Below are 22075 nucleotides of genomic sequence, written 5' to 3'. Positions count from 1 at the left end.
AATACATTCTCAGATCGGATGCAAAAAAAAAGTCCTTAGACCTATATTAGCCCTACTCCTGTCTTGCATCTTAGATTTCCGACTTACATATTGTCGGAATTCTGATTTTTGTATCACAGAATTCCTACTTGCGAGTCAGAATTCTGACATTTCTGACTTGCATCTCAGAATTCCTACTTACAAGTAAGAATTATTGTGACTTGAAGGTTAGAATTCTGATTTGTTTCCATAGACATATATACATGGACTTTGCCTTTCCTTTCTATCTATGCATGAAATACGGTCAAAAAAAGTGACAAAGAGAAACGCACGTCGGGAATGCAGTTGTCTCTTTCTAGAATTTTGATTGGTCTACACTCACCTCTATGTGAACATTGTGAACAAAAAAGAGACAACTGCATTCCCGACGTGCGTTTCTCTCTTTCTATAAAAAAAGCCAATTTCATGCTGACATTGCTCAGTCCATGTCTCTATGTCTATGTTTGTTTCACAGATTTCAAATATACGACTCTGTCGAAACTAAGAATTTTTTTTGTGGCACTTCAATACTTTCGTTACAACTTATTAAATCATCAATAATTATTTCTCGACTAGAATTTGAGTGTGCACATAATTTCTTTTGAATAATATAAACATAATCTTCTTTTTGGAATGAAAAGGACCCTTTTGATTCCTCGTGTTATAAGAGTCTCTTCATCCTTCTCTGTTCTCTGATTCTCAAATGTTTTCGAATGTATTGTGCTGTTGGATTCGTCGGACGAATTGTTTTTTTGATATTTTTAACTGAATTCTGAATTGTCATGAATTCTATTAGCTTGATTGATAATCATAATGAGGACTTAATTGAATATCTATATATCATTCAAATTATGAATCAGCTTTTGTCACAATTCCTTTCACGAACATATTTCAATATCGATAAAAATCATAACGTGGAAACTCCACGAGTGGTAATCAATGGGGAAGTGCATTAACTAAATCGATTACTCATGCATTCTTCTACAAAAAAAATTGTTCGTGTCCTTTTCGTGTGGTTTTGTGAGATTTCAGATAGTCATATTGTTTTCTCTATAAAATGCCTGCAAAATCGAAATCATTTCAAGTTCTCCAATAGTTGTCCAAGACTGAACACCTTGAAAATGCATATTGAACTGGTGAGTAGAAATAATGTATAATAAATTAGAGGTGTACCTAATATCCAGAAGAAATGATTACTTCAATCTAATTTTCTTAAAGTATGTAATGTAATGTAATTTATTTTATAATTTTTGGGCCAAAAAAATTAATCTCTTAGTTTTTTTCTTGAACAAATGAGATTGTGAGAACACTTCAGTATACCTACTATTGCGACAAGAATACGAAAAAATAATATTCCGTGAAGAAAATGGTGCCAAATATGGCAACTTTTCTCACATTTTTCTTGATAATTGGGTTTGAAAATATCAAGTTTCAACCTTGCAATTCAATGTTGATTTGTTTCAGCTCACTACTTCTTAGTGCAAATGAATAATTTTTTCATAATTCTGGATTTTCGCATAGAAGTAAATTTCATATATTCTCAATACTTTCTTGACATAAACCAATGGTAGAAATCCTTCGGCGAACTCACACTGTCACCTGGTGATCTTCGTTTTCTAGACTTCCTTAACAACTGGTTGAGCTGAACTCAAGCAGTGAGAATACTACTATCATGAATTATTTTGGGCAATACATATTTCTCGATCATTTATTTCATGTAAATTTTTGAGAGTGAATTTCTTCTTCAGGTTTTCGTTTTACTGATTTTGGGCGTTGTAATCACTGCAACTCCAGTACCAAACGAAGATGAACCTTTTCAACTACAACATGTGCAAACTGAGCAATATCATACCAAAGAGCATCTATTTCTACAGAGTATGGAATGGCTGAAAATCTTATTCGAACAAATCATGAAAATGCTGCAGTTTCCGCTACGAGTACCAGTGAATCCAGAGGTGGAAAATTTTCCATTCACAAAATCTGAAAACAGCATTCAGAATAATTGATTGTGATGTCCCATGTAATCCCGTACACCAATAATTGTGATACTTGGTTATTTTATGATATCTTAATAATCTTCAGACCAGCATATAAAAAAATGGAATATTGTAATACAATTTATAGATCAATGTATTCTGAATAGTCATGAACGTGATCTGTAATATGAATTAAGATTCACTAAAAGTTTCTCTTCTTTCATTCTTGATCGAAGACTAAAACTGCTATGATTTAAACTAGAAAATCTACGGAAACATGTATTGATTTGGAATTAAACTTATTGAATCAATAAATTTCTCATGTTCAAATGGGATTTTTATTCTCTGTGAATTTTTTTCACTTGGGTTCGTAGGTATCAAAGAGGGCTCCAAGGGTAAATTTCATAACAACTTTTCTTACCTCAGTATTATCCAGTTTTGGGGAAATATTTTGAACACCTAATATTTTATACTTATACCGAACAAATACGCTGTTCTCCTTTTTCGATCAGATGCACAGTTCTTCAGACAAATAGATTTGAAAACTTAATTGTAGGGTACTACTGAATCAATTTGTGTGCTGTATACATGGTGAGTCCTTGACTCGTACAAATATTAACAGTAGATTCTTGGGGTCGAAGTAAACACTCTTTTTTTATACCATTTTTTCCGATTCGGCCCTTATAAAAAGATATAGCCATTTTGAGTTTTCCTAATGAGCTGTGCCACCACCCCTGGAAAAAAAAATTACCTTCAGAATAACTAGCTGAATCTGTGACGCTAAACATCTGTAGATTTTTCAAACAGGGCCAAAGTACCCAGTTTTGCAAATTTCACAGATACTCTTTAATTAAATGAATTAATTATTCGACAACGGCGCATTATATGAGAAAATATGAAGAATACTTTTATTTCATAAAACGTTCAAATATTCAGTAGCTAGCGTTCAACTTAGTTTCAAGAGTTGGGTTCATTTAATTTTTGGTATTTTTATGCCACGTAGTTGTCATAATGAGAAAACTTGGAGATTTATCAAATAAATGAAAAACTATATTCCGAAATTCATTTCATTCGATAAAACTATTTATGAGATAGAACCAAAAATAACATTTTTTCACGATTTTCAACAGTCTGTATCTTTCAAACCGAGCCGATTGGGAAAAAATTATAAATATAAAGTGTTTCTTCTTTAAACTTCAAGAATCTACTGCTTATATATGTGTACAACTCAAAGACTCACCCTGTATAATAGTTCTGTTTAAGACGCAACAAATTGAAATTTTCATAATATAATTACACAGTATTAGTACTAGGAGTCATACCAAATTTCACTTTTTGCTGCGGTAGGTAATTAATAAATGATTTAAGATTTGTACCTTTCAAGGGCTGTAGATCCGTATAAAAGCAAAATATTCGAATTATTGACCACGGATTTTGGGACACTCTGTATATGGAAAATGAATTTCGAGTGAGATATAGATAGTAAATATGTATTGAATCAAAGCATTACTACCGGCCAGAGGTAGTTTATTATACAGGGTTGTCCGCTAAAATGTGGAAAATCTCTCAGATTCAGATAAAACATAAAAAATAAGATGACAAGTACCAGGGGCGGACTATGTTGTTGAGGTGCCTTTCTGGGCCAAACCTGCATTGTTAAAAACCTTTGTAATTTTGTCGGATTCAATAACATGAAAACTTTTTTGCTCATTGAATAACTTTCGTATCACACTTTGTTGCAGACAAAAAAAATAGAATTCATGTTTTTTTTTTCAATAGAAATAAAAAGTTTCTTCTATTATTATTTTGTTTTTCGAAAACGGTTCTTTCTATCGACAATGGACAAGGGTAGCTTTTCTTTAGCCTCATGTTCATGGTATCCAAATTTGTTTTTTTTTAACTCCTTATCATACAGGGTGTCAAAAATGTAAGCATTAAAATGTACAACCTAGTCCGCCCCTGTAAACAAAACAAGCTAATTTAAATTTAAGGGCAGTATTTTAAGAGGTCCTTTCTACTGTTTATCATATCAAATTTTCATCAAATTATATTAAATAGTTTAACATTTATACCAGTAAAATGGATTTCCAGTGGCGTCGTTTAGGAGACCAGGAGGATCTTGGAGGAACTTGACCTCCTATTTTTTATTTTTCATCTGAATCCGAGAGATTTCCCACAATTTCCCGGGCACCCTGTATATTATTCTATTTTTTTTCCATTGAATTTCCTAACTAAAATCTACGATTTTCTCAGGCCAGTGGATTGATGAAAAATCGTAATTAGATAAAGAGAAGTAAGATTTATAATCAGAGTACTCAAAAAGATGCAGCTAATTATTATCGATTCAAGACATCCTGTATACTAACATCAAGCAACAAGCGAATTTCACATCATTCCCACAACATACTTATTGAAGAAATGTCATCATTTCTTTCTGAGGGGCCTAACGAAAAACAAAACGGCCAATTTTTTCAAATATTGTTCAGAAACCATCTGTTGAATATTAAGTTTATTGAAATATGTTAATTACTTTCTCTCATTCTGAAGGAGAACGAGCTATTTTTATGATACTAGTAAATTAACACTGTCATGGCTCAGTAGTTGTGCAGTGTGCAGAGTGCAAATTATTAAAACTGATTGTTCAGCTTGCCAAACTGTAAACTTTATTTGCATGTTATTCTGGGAATAATTAATTATTACGAATTATATACAGGCTGAATCTTTAACTCGTACAAATATTGAAGATTGTTGAGGTCAAAAGAAGCACTTCTCTCCTTTGCCATTTCTTTCGAATCGGCTCGTTTTAAAAGATACAGGCTGGTAAAAAACCATAAAAAATGTTATTTTTTGTTTAATCTCACAAACGGATTCATCGAATGAAATAAATTTCGGAATATAGTTTTTCTTTATTTGATTAATCATTTCTGAACACAAGATATCACACACGTCTTCCAGTTTTCTCATTATGACCATTACGTACCATGAAAATACCAAAAATTCAAAGAATCCAACTTTTGAAAATAAGTTGGATACTATCAAATGAGAATTTGAACGCTTTGTGAAATACAAGTATTCTTCATATTTTCTCGTATAATGCACTACCATGGCAGACGTCGTTAATGGGATCAAGAATTTACAAGGAATTCTTGCCAATTTAGCCACTAGGTAACACTGATAACAGATGAAATAAACCGTTTGGTCAATCCTTTCGAGTATATGCCCATAGTCATTCCAAATAATTTAATCTAGGAGCTGATGCTTTGAAGAAGTGAAAGGCCGATAATTAAATAGAATAATTTTGATTCCCAAAAGCTTACTGTTCGAAAACCAGTCGGAATAATGATTCTTCCTCTTATGAATGGCATTCCTGCATCTAGTTAACGCCAGATGGTATAAATGTTTATATTCAGGTCATGCAGAATCCAGTTCAATTCGGGATGCTGAAGATTCAGCTACTCTATTGAAGAAATGTGTTCCACGGTGAGTGAAAAACATGACCATAGTTCACAGAAAAAACTAAATATCGCCAAAAAAAATATTGACCTTCTTTTGACGGAAGTCGTTTTCATTTGTGTCATCCGGTGGATGGTAAAATTGGAAACGTTTGAAAGGAATTATTGGTAACGCTTTTTTTGACTCTTTGGGTCACGATTTTTTTTGAGAATTTTAAGGCAATTGAAGAAAGAGATAAACGAAATTACTCTAAATTTTCCCTTGCAGTGTAGTAGTGGATTGTCGTTAGACTGAAAAATGACAAAATGTAGGAACCCACGGAACATACATGAATCAGATTCTTTATATTGCTTTCTGAATTTTTTTTTAAATATACAGAGAATCACAAAAGTGTCGGAATGGTCAGAATATCTTTGCGGGAAAGCATTTAAGAGAAATATTTCACGTACAAAATATTCGGGATTTTTGTCTGGCTATCAGATGGTGACCTTGATCTTCAAGGTCAATTCAGGATCAAATTCGTTTTTCCGTCGAAGACTCTTCCTATCTGTTGGACGCCCAAAATGAAAATACCGAGAAATTTCACGTTCAGATATGGCCTTCAGTCATGACTACCTTCTGACCTTGAGGCCCCCTCATATTTAAACCAAGCAAAATAACAGAAGTGCAGAAAAACTTCGGACCATTTCCGAAAACAATATTGCCCAAGAATTTCAGGATTTTATCTTGACTATGCCATGAATTCAAACTTGGCTCTGACATTCTAGATCGAATGCCTTTTTTTTTAGTGAGCTCTCATTATTTTGGCAAGAGAAATCGAATTTTCAATTTTTTTTTTTGGAATTAGAGGAAATGGGCCCCATTTAGAAGAGCGGTTTTTACCTTGAAGATGATCGAGGAAAAAGTTGAAAATAATTTTAGATAGAGTATATTTATACTTACCTACTTCTTAAATGCTGTTTAGCTTTTCTAGCACTTTTGCAACATAAAAGTAACAGTAACAGTATTTACCTCGACAATTTGCACTGAAGTAGAAGAGTTTGTACAGATATTACCATTACAGTAAATATCAACTGAGTTTAAGGCCACTTTTTCTAAACCAACGTGAACGGGAAGATCCTGATTTTCAACTGCAAAAACTGATTTTTAGCAAATTTAGAGGACCTGGTTGCTTATTACACCCTGTTATCTTCGTGCTTTTATACGAGTATCACTATGTGTGCATACAATTCGACATATTACTTGCTTATGGTATGAACCTCAGAATGATACTGAAGTATTGAATATCATAAACCATAACCTCATCAATATTCGCACTTATTGCTTATTTTGAAGCTCTTTTCAAGTACTTCAAGAAAGGTGCTACAAATTTGTTCCAGATTTTGGTCTTTTTTCTCCTGCTATTTGACGTTGAACGTTTAAAATTTAATACCTACTTTGCGAATTCATACTCAATAAAGATGTCAAATCTCGGTTCGCATTGCACTCAGATAGTTCGTGCAAAAATCACTTTGTTTTGTTTTCTGATAAGCTAAAATTTTTCTATAAAATCTGTAATTTTTGGGTTATTCCTGAAAACCTGTTCAAAAATGTGACTTTCTCTGTGAAAAATCAATCGTAAATCACTCTAGAACTATTGATTTTATAAAACAACTTTATATTGAATTTTTGCTCAAATTTAATCCCCCTAAACTTTGGGGTTATTTTGAGTTCAATTATCCAGTCATTCAGATTATTTATGAATAAATAAATAATGAGAAGCAACAATTTTATCGGTTAATCTTTGTCGAATAAAGTAGGGGGAGTCGGGGAGACTTGCTCAGGTAGGAGACTTGATCCACCTAAATTATTTCAATTCAAATTTCGCACTACCGGTATCGTAAATAGCTTTCGTCATACTCGTAACAAGGCACAACTAGTGGCGGCTCCATCTTGGACGCCATCAGAACAGTTCGGGATTGAGAGGGTTGAACGTTATTTTGTTATTAGGAAGTAGAAAATTTAATAATTTTTGTTTGTTACACTGTTTGAAAAGTTGCGAGGTGTTCAGTTTTATTGCTTTCATCGATTGATATTGTTTTACAAACGATAAGTCTTTTTAATAATAGTTGTAAAAGATTCAAGAAAACATCTATTGAATAGACTGCGGGAAGCTTAACCCATGCTATGGTCGGGAGATATAATCAGTGTTCCAAGTTTCCTGCACTGAGTTTAGATAATAGTTTGCTTCAAAAAACAAAAATTGAATAAAAGAAAAAATATAAAAAAATATACAAAGGTTCAAAAAAGTAAAAAACATCGGAAATAAGTGACTCTGAAATAGAAAATATTTATTTCATACGCTGATACATCTGATGATGAAAACCTTCATATAAACAATCGTGTTTGTCATTGGAAATCGTTTTTCCTGATGAACAAACTTATGAATGAGTCTCTCTCGCCCACTGTTCCACTCTCCCATGGTTTAGGAGGACATGACCTAATTTTTGTTCCTAAAAAAAGAATTGCTGTACTCAAAATATTCATCTCACCATCACTCTACTATTATTATCTATAGATAGGTACCTTTTTGCGCATGATATCTTCAACCAAAAAAATGAGTTGCTACCATTTATAGATACAACTTAGGAGTGAAAAGGGACTCCCCATACAAGAAATAATTTGCCGCAGAAATAAATTTTTTTCCAAGATTTTTACTGGGTTCCGAGTTATGAACCTTTACGACGATCCACTATTTTAAGACAGTTTTTATAGACGTCTTTCACACTAAAGAAACATCAAATATTGAACAGATAGGTACTCTTATAAATACATATATGTTCTAGTGTATAATGGGTCCACCCTTATCTTCAGATGATAAGTGTTAAGATTAATTCTATGTATTGCTTCGAATCTCAACTGAAAATATATTTGATCTCAAATATTAAATGATATATGCATACTGAATCATCTGCCAATTAAGTTGGTAGTATTCCTCTATTTCTTCTGTCTGCTATCCACTCCATCTATATAAGTATTGCTTTTTGATCATTTCTATTGAAATATATTTCCTTATTTTCTATTCTGAGTCAATCTTGTGAACATTTCATTTACAGATTTCATTCTTATTATTATTGGGAATAATTGCTTCTGCTTCACAACAAACTGCTGGCATTCACCTTAGAAGAAAATATGTAGATGATGGACCTCATCTGACATCGAGGCAGTCGAAGCCGAGGGTTCCATCCCCATTTGTTCCAATGCCAGGAAATCTTCCCTTGGGCCCTAGGTACCCTTCAAGAAATTCAAGCAACAAACCTGCTGTTCCTCAGAGTCAGAGACTGAAGCCTTCGATCAATTCAAGGCCCGAAATTTCGAATCCATATCGAATCAAACCCATAAATAATGTACGAGCTGTAGCTCATGGACATCGTAATAGTAAACCTATCACTTCTGGTGGCCAATCTGGACGACCAAGACCAATAACTTCATCAATTTCGAAATCAAGTAACCAAGAAAATCAGATATCTTCATTGAGTAGGACAACCGGACAACCTGTGGGTGTCAAAATGAAGCCTGTTCATGAAGAAGGATCATTAATGAGGATGCCGGTATACATCAACTCGTTTCCAGAATTTAGTCATCAAGAATCTTCCAAATTGAAAGATGGTAAAACTGTTAATTACTATGAACCCTTGGGAGATTATGCCCGATTTTAGGAAATTGTTATTTATTATTAATACAAGTATTTATTATTACTGCAGCAGGAGTTTTTGTTTTATTGAATTACACTACCGAACTATTCTTCGATATTGTTGGGTATTCCCAAGCCATTTCACCTATGTCCTCATTGTTTTCAATAACTATTTTCTATTCTGGGCGAATTATTTATACGTTTGATATATCTCAGCTCATGTCCTGGTCTAAAAATCACATTGGTACCAAGTTCTATATACATACCAGATGCTATAACTGGCGATTCTAGAATATTGCACAATTGAAAAAACTGGTAAGTATTACAAAATTTGCTTTAAATGGGAATATGGCTACTTAGAGGAAGTTTTTTGTTTAATTCATATTTTACTAAAAAGTTATGGATTATTTGAATGCCTACTGCTTTTCTAGCATATATTGACTGAACTCAACATCATTTATATCAATCTATATAAACAAGAGACAAAGTAAGAGTATAAGCAGGGTGTTTCATAGTTAAGTGTACGTAACTCAACTGCGGCTATACATAACTTCGGAACCACTCGGTAAATTCTATTCAATTTTAAGGAGAGTGTGGTGATTGAATATCGTCATCGACTGACATAGCATGGAAACCTAAAATTCAGGACCTGCCTAGTAAAATTCGATTGAACTAACATCTGGCCATAAAGTATATCGGAATTTATGAAAATGGACAAGTTATTTGGAAAGTAATGACGGACTGAATAAGATCAAAATTATTTCGTAATTGCGCATTTCGTTTTAATACGTACTTAATCGTTAGGAACAATGTGAAATGTAAATTGAAAAAAAATTGAAGTAGGAGTTTTCGCCAGGTAATTGTGAAACCTTTAGATTTTTATAACTTATAGGCCCAGTTGCAGGGAAAATGGAGGGTTAAGATTTTAATGAGGTATTGAATTTTAATGGACTTTCCTGCAACTGGACGTAATTCACTTTATTCACTCATGGCACTGTTAATGAACGAATAATTTATAAATGGAACATGTAGAAACGTATTCAAGTAGGTACATTTATTTTGAATATTCAATTGTACGTACTATGATTCATATAAGTGCGCGGAACTGTAACTAAAAAAAAATATCTCCAACTTCAAATCGTCGTTAAAACCCGAAAAATGTGTAACTCCCGATTTAATCAAAAAAGAGATTTTGATGCCATCCCTTAGCGGTTTTCAACATCTACATGCTAAGAAATTTGCGTAGTTCCATCGAACAGTTAATTATTTTTCCCGCGCAAAATAGAATAATGTGTATCTCCGTGCTTGAAATTGTTTAAAAGAAATACGTGTACCTCCCTTACACCAGCACATAGTCAGTGCATATATCCACATCGCATCAGTGGATAACATAAGAAGTAGTAGAAAAATAGTGCTGCTTTGCTGTGAAAACAAAGGTAAATATTAAGGGAGTACGGGTAATAGTAAAAAGTTTTTTGCCTCTCCTGTAAAATCAGCTAAAATGGAGTTACACATTTTTCGGGTTTTAACGACGAAATGGAAATATCCAAATGAGTTGGGAAACGTTAACAACTAATAACAAACTACGAGGATGTATTGATATCTAGTTAGCCTAGACCAGTTCCATGCATAAAAAAAATATTGCTTTACCATAGCAAGAAGGCAAGAACACTAACTAATTTAGAAGTGTCAGTGTGAAGTTTGAGGTCAAAAAAGTAAACCAGAGTTACGCGATAATTAAAAGAAAAAAGATGACCAACGAAATTGTGACAATCGAAAAATTGGAGTATCGAGCCATCCTCAAGTACCTGTATTTAAAAAGGTTAAGAGGTGAGCAGATTTACGAAGATATGCTTAATACCCTTGGTGATCAATGTCCTTAGTATGCAACCGTAAAAAATTGGACTGCAAGCTTCAAAAGAGGTAAATTTTCCATTGAAGATGATGACCGATCGGGAAGGCCAGTTTCTGTGTCAGTCCCCGAAAATATCGATGCAGTTCATGGCATGATTTTATCAGACCGTCGAATTGGGCTAAAACGGATATCTGAAGCACTGAATGTTTCATACGAACGCGTTCATTATATAGTTCACGTCAATTTGGACATGGGAGAAATTGCTGCAAAATGGATCCCCAAATGTTTGAATGTTGACCAAAAGCGTTCGATCTGTGTTCGATTTGAAAACGATGTAGACTTCTTATACCGAATTGTTACTTTCTATGAGACTTGGGTACATTTCTACAATCCAGAAACAAAGCAACAATCTATAGAATGGCGACACTCTGGTTCTCCAATACCAATACCAAGGTTAGAACAATAACCGGAGATTACAATTCGATATTACTGACCACTCTACGGGAAAAAATTGAAGAGAGAAGACGCAGAATGCTATCCAAAGCTTTTGTTTTTGCAAGTCAACGCCCCTGCACACAAATCACATGTTGCCATAAAAAATATTCTTGATTTAGGGTTTGAATTACTAGAACATCCCCCTTACTCACCAGGTTTGGATTCATCTGACTATCATCTCTTTCCTCAACTGAAAAAAAATTAGAAGGTCGTAAATTTTCTTCCAACGAAGAGGTAATAAAAGCTGTGGAGGTCTGGTTTGGAGAGCAAGAAGAAAAATTTTTGTTGAAAGGTCTAGAGACGTTGCAGGTTCGCTGTAATAAATGGATCCAATTGAGAGGAGAATATTTTGAGTAATAAAATATTTTGACATTGAAATTTTGTTTGGTTCTATAGTTGGCTAAGAATTTTTCAATATATCCTCGTTTCAACATACACTCGTTCACAATTACGAATATTGTTAAATGCTGCCTAATAAATCGACAATAAAAAACTGACAATGTAACACACTAAGAAAAGTCAAATGAAAACTATGGCAGTAGGAAGCAAAAGAACTTGAGGGCGGCTACATTATCATACTAACCTAATTTAATCGAGTGGATTATTTATACCCTATGGTCCCTAAATGGAGATGAACAAGGTATCTCAAGTTCCACCTTCCTCTTAACATCAGCCAATAATCAAAAAAAAACTTCAAGGAAATGCTCGCTATGCATCATTTAACACAACTATTGTCATTTGTCAAACAGAATCCGACGCTAAACATACATTTTTCAGTTTTATCTGACAAGTTTTGACAAACCGAGCTGTAAGCAAATTTTTTGTTTTATATGATTCAATTTGCATCATTTCTCTTATATTTCTTCTAATGTAGTTCTTTTCTCGGTCTAATAAGTCCTTAAAATCAAAGTTGTGGCGTATATATTGAAATGGTTCAGAGCTAGAGGCATTCTTTCACAGCCCCACGCATGTTGGCTAAATCCTATTTCTTTCTTAATTTTTCATAGAGACCTTTTTTATGTAGTCTGGAAGTTTTTTTAATTTTATTTAATTTTATTGAAAATGGTTCAGAATGGCGTATCGAAAGGGTGGATCTTCTGGTTTACTGGTTCAACATAAAAATAATGAATATCTCAACATAATGACAATCCATTCGATTTTACTGACTCCTGGTCTTATGTTTTTTCAGTGTTACTTGTTTATTATGGAAAATTTCCTGACAAGAACACTTGTGCTGGGCAAGTTTCTGCTTTTTTTGTTGTTGAGTTCAAGCTCCACTCTCACTTATGCTATTGATTTCATTATAGTGAAGTTTGCAAACCAAAAAATGGAGTTTGATTTATCCATTGCTAAGCTCTCTAGCATATACTGCATTGCATTCGATGAAAAACTACCAGATCAATCATTTCGAATCTTCAAGAAATCCACTCCACCCCTGAGCAACAGAGAAGAAAATAATTAACGTCGACGTCGAACGTGTTTGTCCACAAATACTCATTTCTTCGTATTAGTGTGGAAGGCAGACTCACGGAGCGGACTTTTCTAATAAGGTCTAATTTAATTAAGAACTACTTTACCAATTAACGCTTCTCAGTTTGTTTGTCGTCGCCTGAAAATTAATCATTGTTGGACAGCGATCATTGTTTCACTCAGTGGTCTTGTTAAACTATAAACTAATTTTTCTGCAGTTCAGGAAGCATTGCAGGAACTTCATGATTAATGTCCTACTAGTTACTCGGATTCTCCATTATTCGAAATGCTACTACTTCAACATGTCTTAGTTAAAGACAATACTTTTTTTAATATTATGAGAATGAGTTAATCATATGAATACAAGGTGTTTTAAAAGGTGAGGCTTTTTTTGACAGAAGGTATAACTCATCAAAATAAGTCGTTTAACCAAAAATTGTCCGTATGAAATATCCAAGATGGCTGAGATATAACCCTTAGAAGTTTGACAAAATTTCATTGAATTTCAAGTAATGGACTGTGGAAGGTGACTTCGGTTAGCAAAAACGAAACAAAACATAAACATATAGCTGGACAGTGAATGGTTCAGTACAAAGTACATCGGATTAGATGCATCAGGTCACTTTTAAAAGAATCATAATTGTTTTATCGTGCTATTTATGATGAAAAAAAATTGTAAAAAATCAGTGCTTAGGTTAGTTATGTTGAAAAAGTGCTATGATGTTTCCGATTTCATCCCATTTTTGCGACGATTGTTGGAATGTTCGAACAAGAAGATTGTGATTCCTATTGTGAAAAAATTCGTGAATAATTTAGATGAATTTCATTGGTGAGATTTTGAAGTATTATTCTATTTTTTTCACTTGTGTCCCAAGTCTTTTCTGTCAGTTGGTATCGAAATGAGTTATTTCATAAAATCGTGTAAGGTACAAATAATGGGAACAATTCGGCAATCCTAAGTTTGCATTTTCATCACCACGTAAATATCGAACGAGCCAATATCCTAAACGAAACCACATGGTCGAATCGATAAGTTTTTTCCATTGCTTTGAGATAATTCAGCTAACAAATGGTCTAGGGTCATATTAGGATCTATTTCAGTAATCATTGTGAATTTTTTTTTTCAACTTTGTCATTTTGAAAGTTTTGTTCATCATTTTTGGTGAAACGCTCCATTTTGACCAGTTCTACCTTCTGTTGACAAAAATCCTCATTTACAAATACACCCCGTTAGCTTTATTTCAAAGATTATGTTGAGACTGATGTTTCTTCATTCTGGAGTTCCCTAACTATCAAATATGGATGTACGAGGATATACCTAGCCAACTATAGAACCACACAAAATTTCAATGCCAAAATATCTCATTACTCAACATATTTTCCTCATAATTGGATACATTTATTACAGCGAACCTGCAACGTCGGTAGACCTTTAAAAAAAATGTTTCTCATTGCTCTGCAAACCAAACCTATACAGCTAATAGAATAGTATTCTCCGCTTATTGTTCTACCCTCATCCAAAAAATCAACCATTATTACTCCATGGCAATCCCAAAACACTGAAGCAAGAACTTTTCCAGTAGATTTTTGGACACGAAACTTCTTAGGTCTTGCAGAACCAGTGTCGCCATTCTATCGATTGTTGCTTTGTTTCTGGATCGTAGATATGTAGGTACCCAAGTCTCATCCATAGTAACAATTCGGTTTAAGAAGTCTACTTCGTTTGAAAATCGAGCCCAGATCGAACCCGATGATCTTATCCTTGCATGCTTTTGGTCTACATACAAACATTTGGCGATCCATTTTGGAGCAATTTTTCTCATTTCCAAATTGACGTTAATTTTATGTTGAACGCCTTTCCGATCGGTCAACATCTTCAATGGAAAATTTACCTCTTTTGAAGATTGCAGTCCAAATTTTTAACTGTGGCATACCAAGGACATTGATCATAAAGGGTATTAAGCATATCTTCGTAAATCTTTTCAAATAACTGTGTTATTAACAATAACTCATTAGAAGTGTTAAAACACTTCTAATGAGTTATTGTTCGTTGCAATGGTAAAACAATATTTCTTTATGCATGGAACTGATCTAGGTTAACTAGATATCAATACATCCTCGTACTTTTTACAATTGAGGGCTAAATCTACTTCTAATATCACCAACGTTTATTTCAAGATATACAGTGACAACCACGATAAGTTCTACTAAAAAACATCACACATAATTATGACAACTTGACTGTCAACATATTTTCGAAAAACAAAGTAGGTGAATTCTGAATTTCCACGGAATGAAACTCAGAATGCTTGACAACCCTGCAGTTCAACAATCACTGCGAATTGCGTCAAGCAAACCGTAAGCAAATTAGCACATTATGTTAAGTAATTGAACGTGGGGAGCTAATTCGTTTAAGTAAGAAGACAGTTGTCTGTCCATTTGGAACTATCCGGCGGATCATCTTAATTGCTGAACATGATACTTAGCGTGACGGTAAAATATATTTAATTTTTCACTGTTCTGTAAAATTAATGTAGAAATAATTGTACCTCAAACAAGATAATTATCCTCATTACTATGTGTAACGAGACAAGGGGCAACCATGTAAATGACCGTACTAATGCTTCTTTTCCTTCTTCTTCGTATTAGGAATTCTTTTTTATATGCAGAGTAACTCGTTTGAATCAATTCATTTTGCTAGGAACAGGAAGTTTCAGTGGTAAAGGGAAATGTCTCAATGGTTTCTAGAAGTCAACCAGAAGGTATTGAAATAATCTCATAAAAAAGGTACTTATTAAACCTTCCTCTACCAAAATGAATGGATTTTAAACGATAATATGTCCTAGAGTTGTTCTGTTGTGCAATATTTTTCAATTTTGATGTTGTATTTAGGAGGAAAACTAGCCTTTCCCGTATTTAGCGGGTTAGCAACCTATGGTATACTTAAATCTCTTCCTTTTATCTTAATTCGACAATGATACTTTCTTTTCCAAAAAAAATCTCACAAATTTCGAAACATTTAAACAGGTTACTGAAGATCAAATTTCATTTATTCCAAATTTCTTCACTCGATATATCAAATTTCATTTATTCCAAATTTCTTCACTCGATATATTCAAATGGCAATTTTTTAATATCATATATTCTGCTAGTAAATATGGTGACAAGGGATTTTCGAAGAGGTGCTTATAGAAACCTTCTTCTTCCTAACAAATCAGTTCCGTATAAAATATTCATGAATCATCGAAAAACAGATGAAGAACATCTCATTGAAAACAACTTTGCAAATAACTTCAAAATTGTCATCTAGAGCAGATGAATAGGAAATCAGATGTGTCATATTAGAAGGAATCATTCATTCCTTCATTGCTGTATCCCGTTACCGAGAATAAATCTACAAAAGACAAAACTATCGGTGCGATAAAACTTATAATTTCTTACTTGCGACTTTGTGCCCTCCTGTAACTGAAGAGACCAAACCATGACCTACAGATCCTTCTACACTCTGGGCATGGATAGTCACAAACCAGATCTGGCCGCCGCTGTATTCTTCTCGAGTCTCTATTATAACTGTGGACCAAAGACCTTCACTCTGATCTGTCTAAGGCTAGTTGTTCCCAGTTATGATTGGCATTAACTGATTTTAGGGATTGATGCAGTATATCCTTGAACCGCTTATATCTGAGTCGGGCCCTCGTTACTTGAGTCTTAATTGTTGTACAACTCGCGCGCTGCAAGGTTCTGCATTTGAAACTTTGTGGAACCATCTGATGTGCATTATTTGTCTTAGATGACGTTGTTGTGTTTGTTCAAGCTATTTAATATGTCGCCTGTATGGCGTCCAGCTTTCGCTTCCGTAAAGAAGCGTTGGGAGGACCACTGCTTAGTAAACAGCTGTCTTGGTGATTTTGAAACACTTTGACCCTTAGCTTCCAGAATGCCTGTGATGCCGAATAGATATGGTTGTGTATTTCCGTGTCCAGGTTAGTCCTAGTATTTATGAAGCTTCCCAAGTATTCGAACTGCTCAACCTGTTCTAGAGTTTCATCCTCCAGGCTGATATCTGTTTGAAGGCTTTCTGGAGGACTTACCAGGATTTTGCTTTTGTCAATATTGAGTCTAAGGTCTAAAGCTTCGTATTATAGGTGTCCAACATTATCTGTAGATCCTCTGAGCTGCTATTATTCAAAAATCCTTGACAGTTATACTATCTTCTGCTGAATTTGGCAGAATGCCAAGGGAAGTCATTGGGAAGTCTTGGGAAGTTCTAGGAAATTATGGAAAGTCATGAGAAGTCCTGGGAAGCATAGGAAGTAAAATGAATTCTTGGCAACTTCTGTATAATTCATTTGAACTTTTCAGTTAATGTTTCTCAATTTCATTATGTGATATAAATCATTCAGAATCCCATTACATTAATACTGTGTTCTGATCACAGAAGGCCAAGGGAAGTCATTGGAGAGTCTTTGAAAGTTCTGGGAAGTCTTGGGAAATCATGAGAAGTCCTAGGAAGTCCTAGGAAGTCATGAGAAGTCATGAGGAAGTTCTAGAAAGTCATAGGAAGTCCTGGGAAGTCATGGAATGTAAGAGGAAGTTCTGGAAATTTCTTCATAATTTATGAAAGAACTAAAAAAAAACTAGAAAAGTTTTCGTTTCTAGAGGATTATGAAACTCGAGATGTTGAGAAAAATACTTTAAAAGACAGCGTTTATGGCATGATTGATGTTAGGGTTGCTGTTGATCATTGCATGATTTGTGAACTACACCTCAAAACGAATTTTTTGAAATGAGAACGAAAATGCCCTGTTTTCACTATGGTGGCCATGAAGAGGATAAGGACGTAGAGTAAGATAAGGATTAGAAACATATGTTGGATATAAGAAGGATAAGAAGAAGGCACAGCAATCAGGGACGGTAGCAGGCGCGATAACAATAATCTGGACTGTATTTTTGTCCTTATTTAACAATCAGTGATTAGTCATTAATTCTTTGCCGTATCCCGCCACATGGAATAAATCTACAAAAAGACACAAAAAAACAGTGCGAACCCAGGAAACACACCTTGGTTTAGTATACGTCTAATATTCATCCTGTTGGTATATTTTTCGTTTTGGTCTATCACAGTACGAGTATTTTACGTCTATATTACACCATTTTTCTGTAGTAGGTTTATAAAACGTCTTTTAGCGTTAGCTATATATACCACAATATATGTTTTTTGCTTATCAATAGTTTTTTCAAGAACTGAAGATTATTTTTTGTTTATATACTTCAATTATTTTAAACTCTTCGTCATATTCATCAGTTATTAACGAAGTCTACAAGATCTCCGAATTATACGTCGAATATATTGTACTTTTCGACGTACTTCCTACACCTATATTAAACGAATATGTGATAGGTTTTTGAAATGTCTATAAGTGGAAGTCATATGTACATAATGAGATCTATTTTGTCTTCCAGTTGTGTTTTTACGATTGGAACAATATGCATCCTACAATATATATCGCTTATTTCCCAGCTTTAATAATTTTTCATAATTTATAAACTAGGTCTATAAAGTTCCACAAATTATACGACTATAAGTCGTACATATTTCAACCTACCTTCCTACTCCATGAACTTAGGTATATTAAACGGATATATGGTAGGTTTTCAATCTGTCTATTAGCGAATTTTTTTAACACTCATCATTGAGGTCTACACTGGACAAATATATGAAAGGTTTCAAATATGACTATTATTATAAGCCATATGTAGATACCTACTACATTACTTCTAGTTATCAGGGAGAAAAAAAATACTGGTCCTTTATTCATTATTGTCATATCTATGTTTCTGAGTTTTATACACCTAGTACATATAGTTCCAAACAAGTTTTTTGAAGTTGAAAAAGCGATTCAGCTTATATAAGTGCTTTAATTGTTTGAACTGATTTCACCAGGTAGCTAATTAATCGGCTCACATCGAACTTAATCTTTTTCCATAAAAATCACCATTTAAATGATAGCTGTATATAAATGGTTGAGCCGTGGCAGGAATAATTTATATGTATAACATTCATACTAGATATTCTTGAATAGAGGGTACAACCATAGGTGCAATAAATGAAAAAAAAAATATATACATTGAACGAAAAAAATGCATATTTGCATATTTTTCTATAGTTTCCTCGCCAAATGGAGTTTAATTCATTCGGATTGATGGTCGTCAACCAATTAAAAGCAAAAATATTACACATATAATATCTTTGATTAAAAGTCCCCCAATTCGACAATTCACAGCGTTGTCACATGAAATGAAATAACGTCCTGTCCATACACTGATTGCTTCAACCATCAAAGATTCTGATGTCTATCTTGTGATCTGGAAAACTGAATGAGCCCTCTTCAATTACTATTCACTTGATATAATTGTAGTCTACTAGTTCTAATTCAAACAAGCCTAGCAGATTTATGAGAATTTTCAAGATCTACTACATTTTTAGTAGCCTGGCAACGTTGGTGCCATGTTTACGTAGGCAGAGGATTGAGGATCTACGCAGGCCCGACCGGCCAATAGGCAATTAGTTATCGTTACAATACACGCATGTGGCAGTCACGGCCGTGTTTCTATGCTATGCTATGCGGCATGCGCTGTTCGTAGTTCGTTCTCCTTGTCGTCCATCTTGAAATAGTTTCGTAAGCTGTGTGTGTTTACTGTGTTTGTTTTGTCTGGAGGAAATTAATTGTACTTTGTCATGAGTGATTAAAATGGATTCTGATTCAACATAGTGATGGACATGTTTAAACATCTGCTAAAAAACAAAATGACATAACCGATTTTGAAGAAAGCTCTCCACTTTCAAGTCTACTAATATGATGAAAAAGATATTTGGTATATTTTGTTCGACATATTTTTTTCTCCTAAAACTAACTGAAATAACATTTTACAGAGGTCGTATTGCTGATGTGGGTACATCTGATTGAAGCAATCTGAAAATATAGGAATAGACCATTATATTTATTTGAAGAGGTGTGCTCAATGTATATACCTGAATTTTGAAAACTACTATTTTATTATTTTCTGAATAAATTGGTTTGAGACCTAAATAGTTTAAAATTTAGTTTTCCTAAAATCCGATTGACACTATGTTATGTCTTATTCGAAACTATGAAAAGGATAAGTATGAAAGAGGGTAAGATTGTTATAATAAATGTTGAAGATTGACTATATTCAGAACAGTAATATCTAACAACAAATAAGCCTAATGTTCATTCATACGATATTCGACAGTATGAACGATGATCCCAAAGTGCATTTATTGTTCTTTTAATTTATTATATTCGAAATAATCGATCAACACATATTAATGCAATTTCGGATCATCGTATCGTCGGATATCGTATACATGAACAGTAGGTCTAACGTTGTTCAGAGACGTCTATTACTGATACTTAATTGTAGTGCAAAATACGATTATTAAACGTCTATTTTTGGTCGTTGAAATATAGTCTATAATATATGAGTTGTGAACGTTTATAGACGACTGGTTTTCGACGTAATTTCTGAATTACTTAAGTAGTCTAAAAGACGTACATGAAATACGAATATCAGACGTATATAAAATACGAATAGGAGACGTATATCCAGGATTGATTTTATACGTCTACCACGCGGACATTTGTCCTTCTTATTTTGGTCTAATGAAACCGTATTTATACGTCGGAATAAGTTGACTTATATATGTTTAATAAACGAAAGGTGGTTTCCTGGGAACAGACTATAATTTCTCAGGTCTAATTGCGACTGTGTGCCCTCCTGTGACGGAAGAGAGCCAACCATCATTTGCAATCTCGTTTGCAATGATGGGAGTTGTTATAAGAGCTACACTCATGAGTATGGGTGCAGATAGGCCAGGGTGGTCACCTCCCTCCCAAGAATTATCGGAGCCCCCCTCACTCTAGCTACTAAAATCAACTAAATTTTCGAGAAAGCAAACATGAAACATTGAGCTTCACAGAAAAAATCCTGGCTACGCCCATGCTTATGAGGAATGAAGAGAAATAATTATCTTTATATTTCATTGATAATGAATAGTGATTTATTGTCTTCTCATGAACCTTTCTTTTATTTGAATCAGTTCATTTCATTTTTCAAGACAACTCTGATGTTCATCTCTTACGTAACTGATTTCTGTTGTCGAGTTTCAGATGAATGAATTATGTTCTCCAGGGTGGACCCTTGATTTAGTAGTGTTCCCTCAGAACACAATGTGAACTTCTCAACTTTGGTTCATTGTGTTCTCTAGGGTGGACCCTGGATTTAGTAGTGTTCCTTCAGAACACAGTGTGAACTTCTCAACTATGGTTCAACGATCAATGGTAAACCATGATATTTGTAGATAGTCTCTCGTCCTTGTCTCCACCCTGGAAGGCCTGCTCTGGTAATCGTGCACACTCAATTGGTATGATTTATACTCATTGTGAATTGTACTCTCATTGATCCATTTTCATATTCATTCATCGTGCTCGATATACATGTTAGTTTTTAGCCTTCTGCAATTCTCGAAACCAACGATTAGTGGATTCCCTCAGTAGTACTATCGATTTGTACCTCTCATAATCTTACTTGTAAGCAGTCCTTCTCTGTATATGTTGTATTCATTGAGGAATTTTTGCACTCTTCAAGACCAACGTAATGTATATTAATCATACTATTCTTGTTCTTCTCAGATTAATTATGCTTGATCTTCTAATTTAATTAATTATTCTTGATCTTCTCATTTAATTATGATTTCATAGCACTTCTCAGATTGATTGATTTTGCTCTTCTTATTAAACTTGATTCATGCTCTGCTCATAGTTAAATTAAAATTATTGTATATATTTAATGTATTGATCTACCATTGATGATCAGACTTGGAAAATTTAGTTTCACTTCATGGCCTTTTTCACGATTACAACTAGGTCTTCTCATCAAAATTCTGTTTCTGATGGAATAAAGAGGCTCTCGCAATCAATTTTCATTGATTGCCCTGTTACTGTGTGAACGTTGTGTTAATATTGAATTTATTGAACTCCTCAAACTCTAAGTCTGACCTCAAGTGACTTCTCATTTGAACTGCTCTGGATTATCTCCGCTTTTAGTTCAATA

General features: G+C 33.9%; 2 protein-coding genes across 2 annotated transcripts in view; both read left to right on the top strand.

Moving 5' to 3' along the window:
* LOC123317332 overlaps positions 1 to 9184 on the top strand; it is a 30107-nt gene extending 20923 nt beyond the window's left edge. The window contains exon 2 of the mRNA XM_044903808.1: positions 8543 to 9184. Within this exon, the coding sequence (XP_044759743.1) occupies positions 8687 to 9145 (459 nt within the window). The 5' untranslated portion in view covers positions 8543 to 8686 and the 3' untranslated portion in view covers positions 9146 to 9184. The remainder of the gene's footprint in view (positions 1 to 8542) is intronic.
* On the top strand, positions 955 to 2206 carry LOC123317333. The gene is made up of 2 exons (XM_044903809.1): positions 955 to 1154; positions 1767 to 2206. Exons 1-2 carry the CDS (start codon positions 990 to 992, stop codon positions 2022 to 2024), a joined length of 423 nt encoding a protein of 140 aa, XP_044759744.1. The 5' UTR covers positions 955 to 989; the 3' UTR covers positions 2025 to 2206.
* Positions 9185 to 22075: the final 12891 nt, after the last annotated feature.

The sequence above is a fragment of the Coccinella septempunctata genome, chromosome 1 (assembly GCF_907165205.1).
Source record: "Coccinella septempunctata chromosome 1, icCocSept1.1, whole genome shotgun sequence".
Taxonomy (NCBI): Eukaryota; Metazoa; Arthropoda; class Insecta; order Coleoptera; family Coccinellidae; genus Coccinella; species Coccinella septempunctata.
The sequence above is the reverse complement of the archived record's forward strand: the minus strand, read 5'-3'. Positions and strand labels throughout refer to the sequence as shown.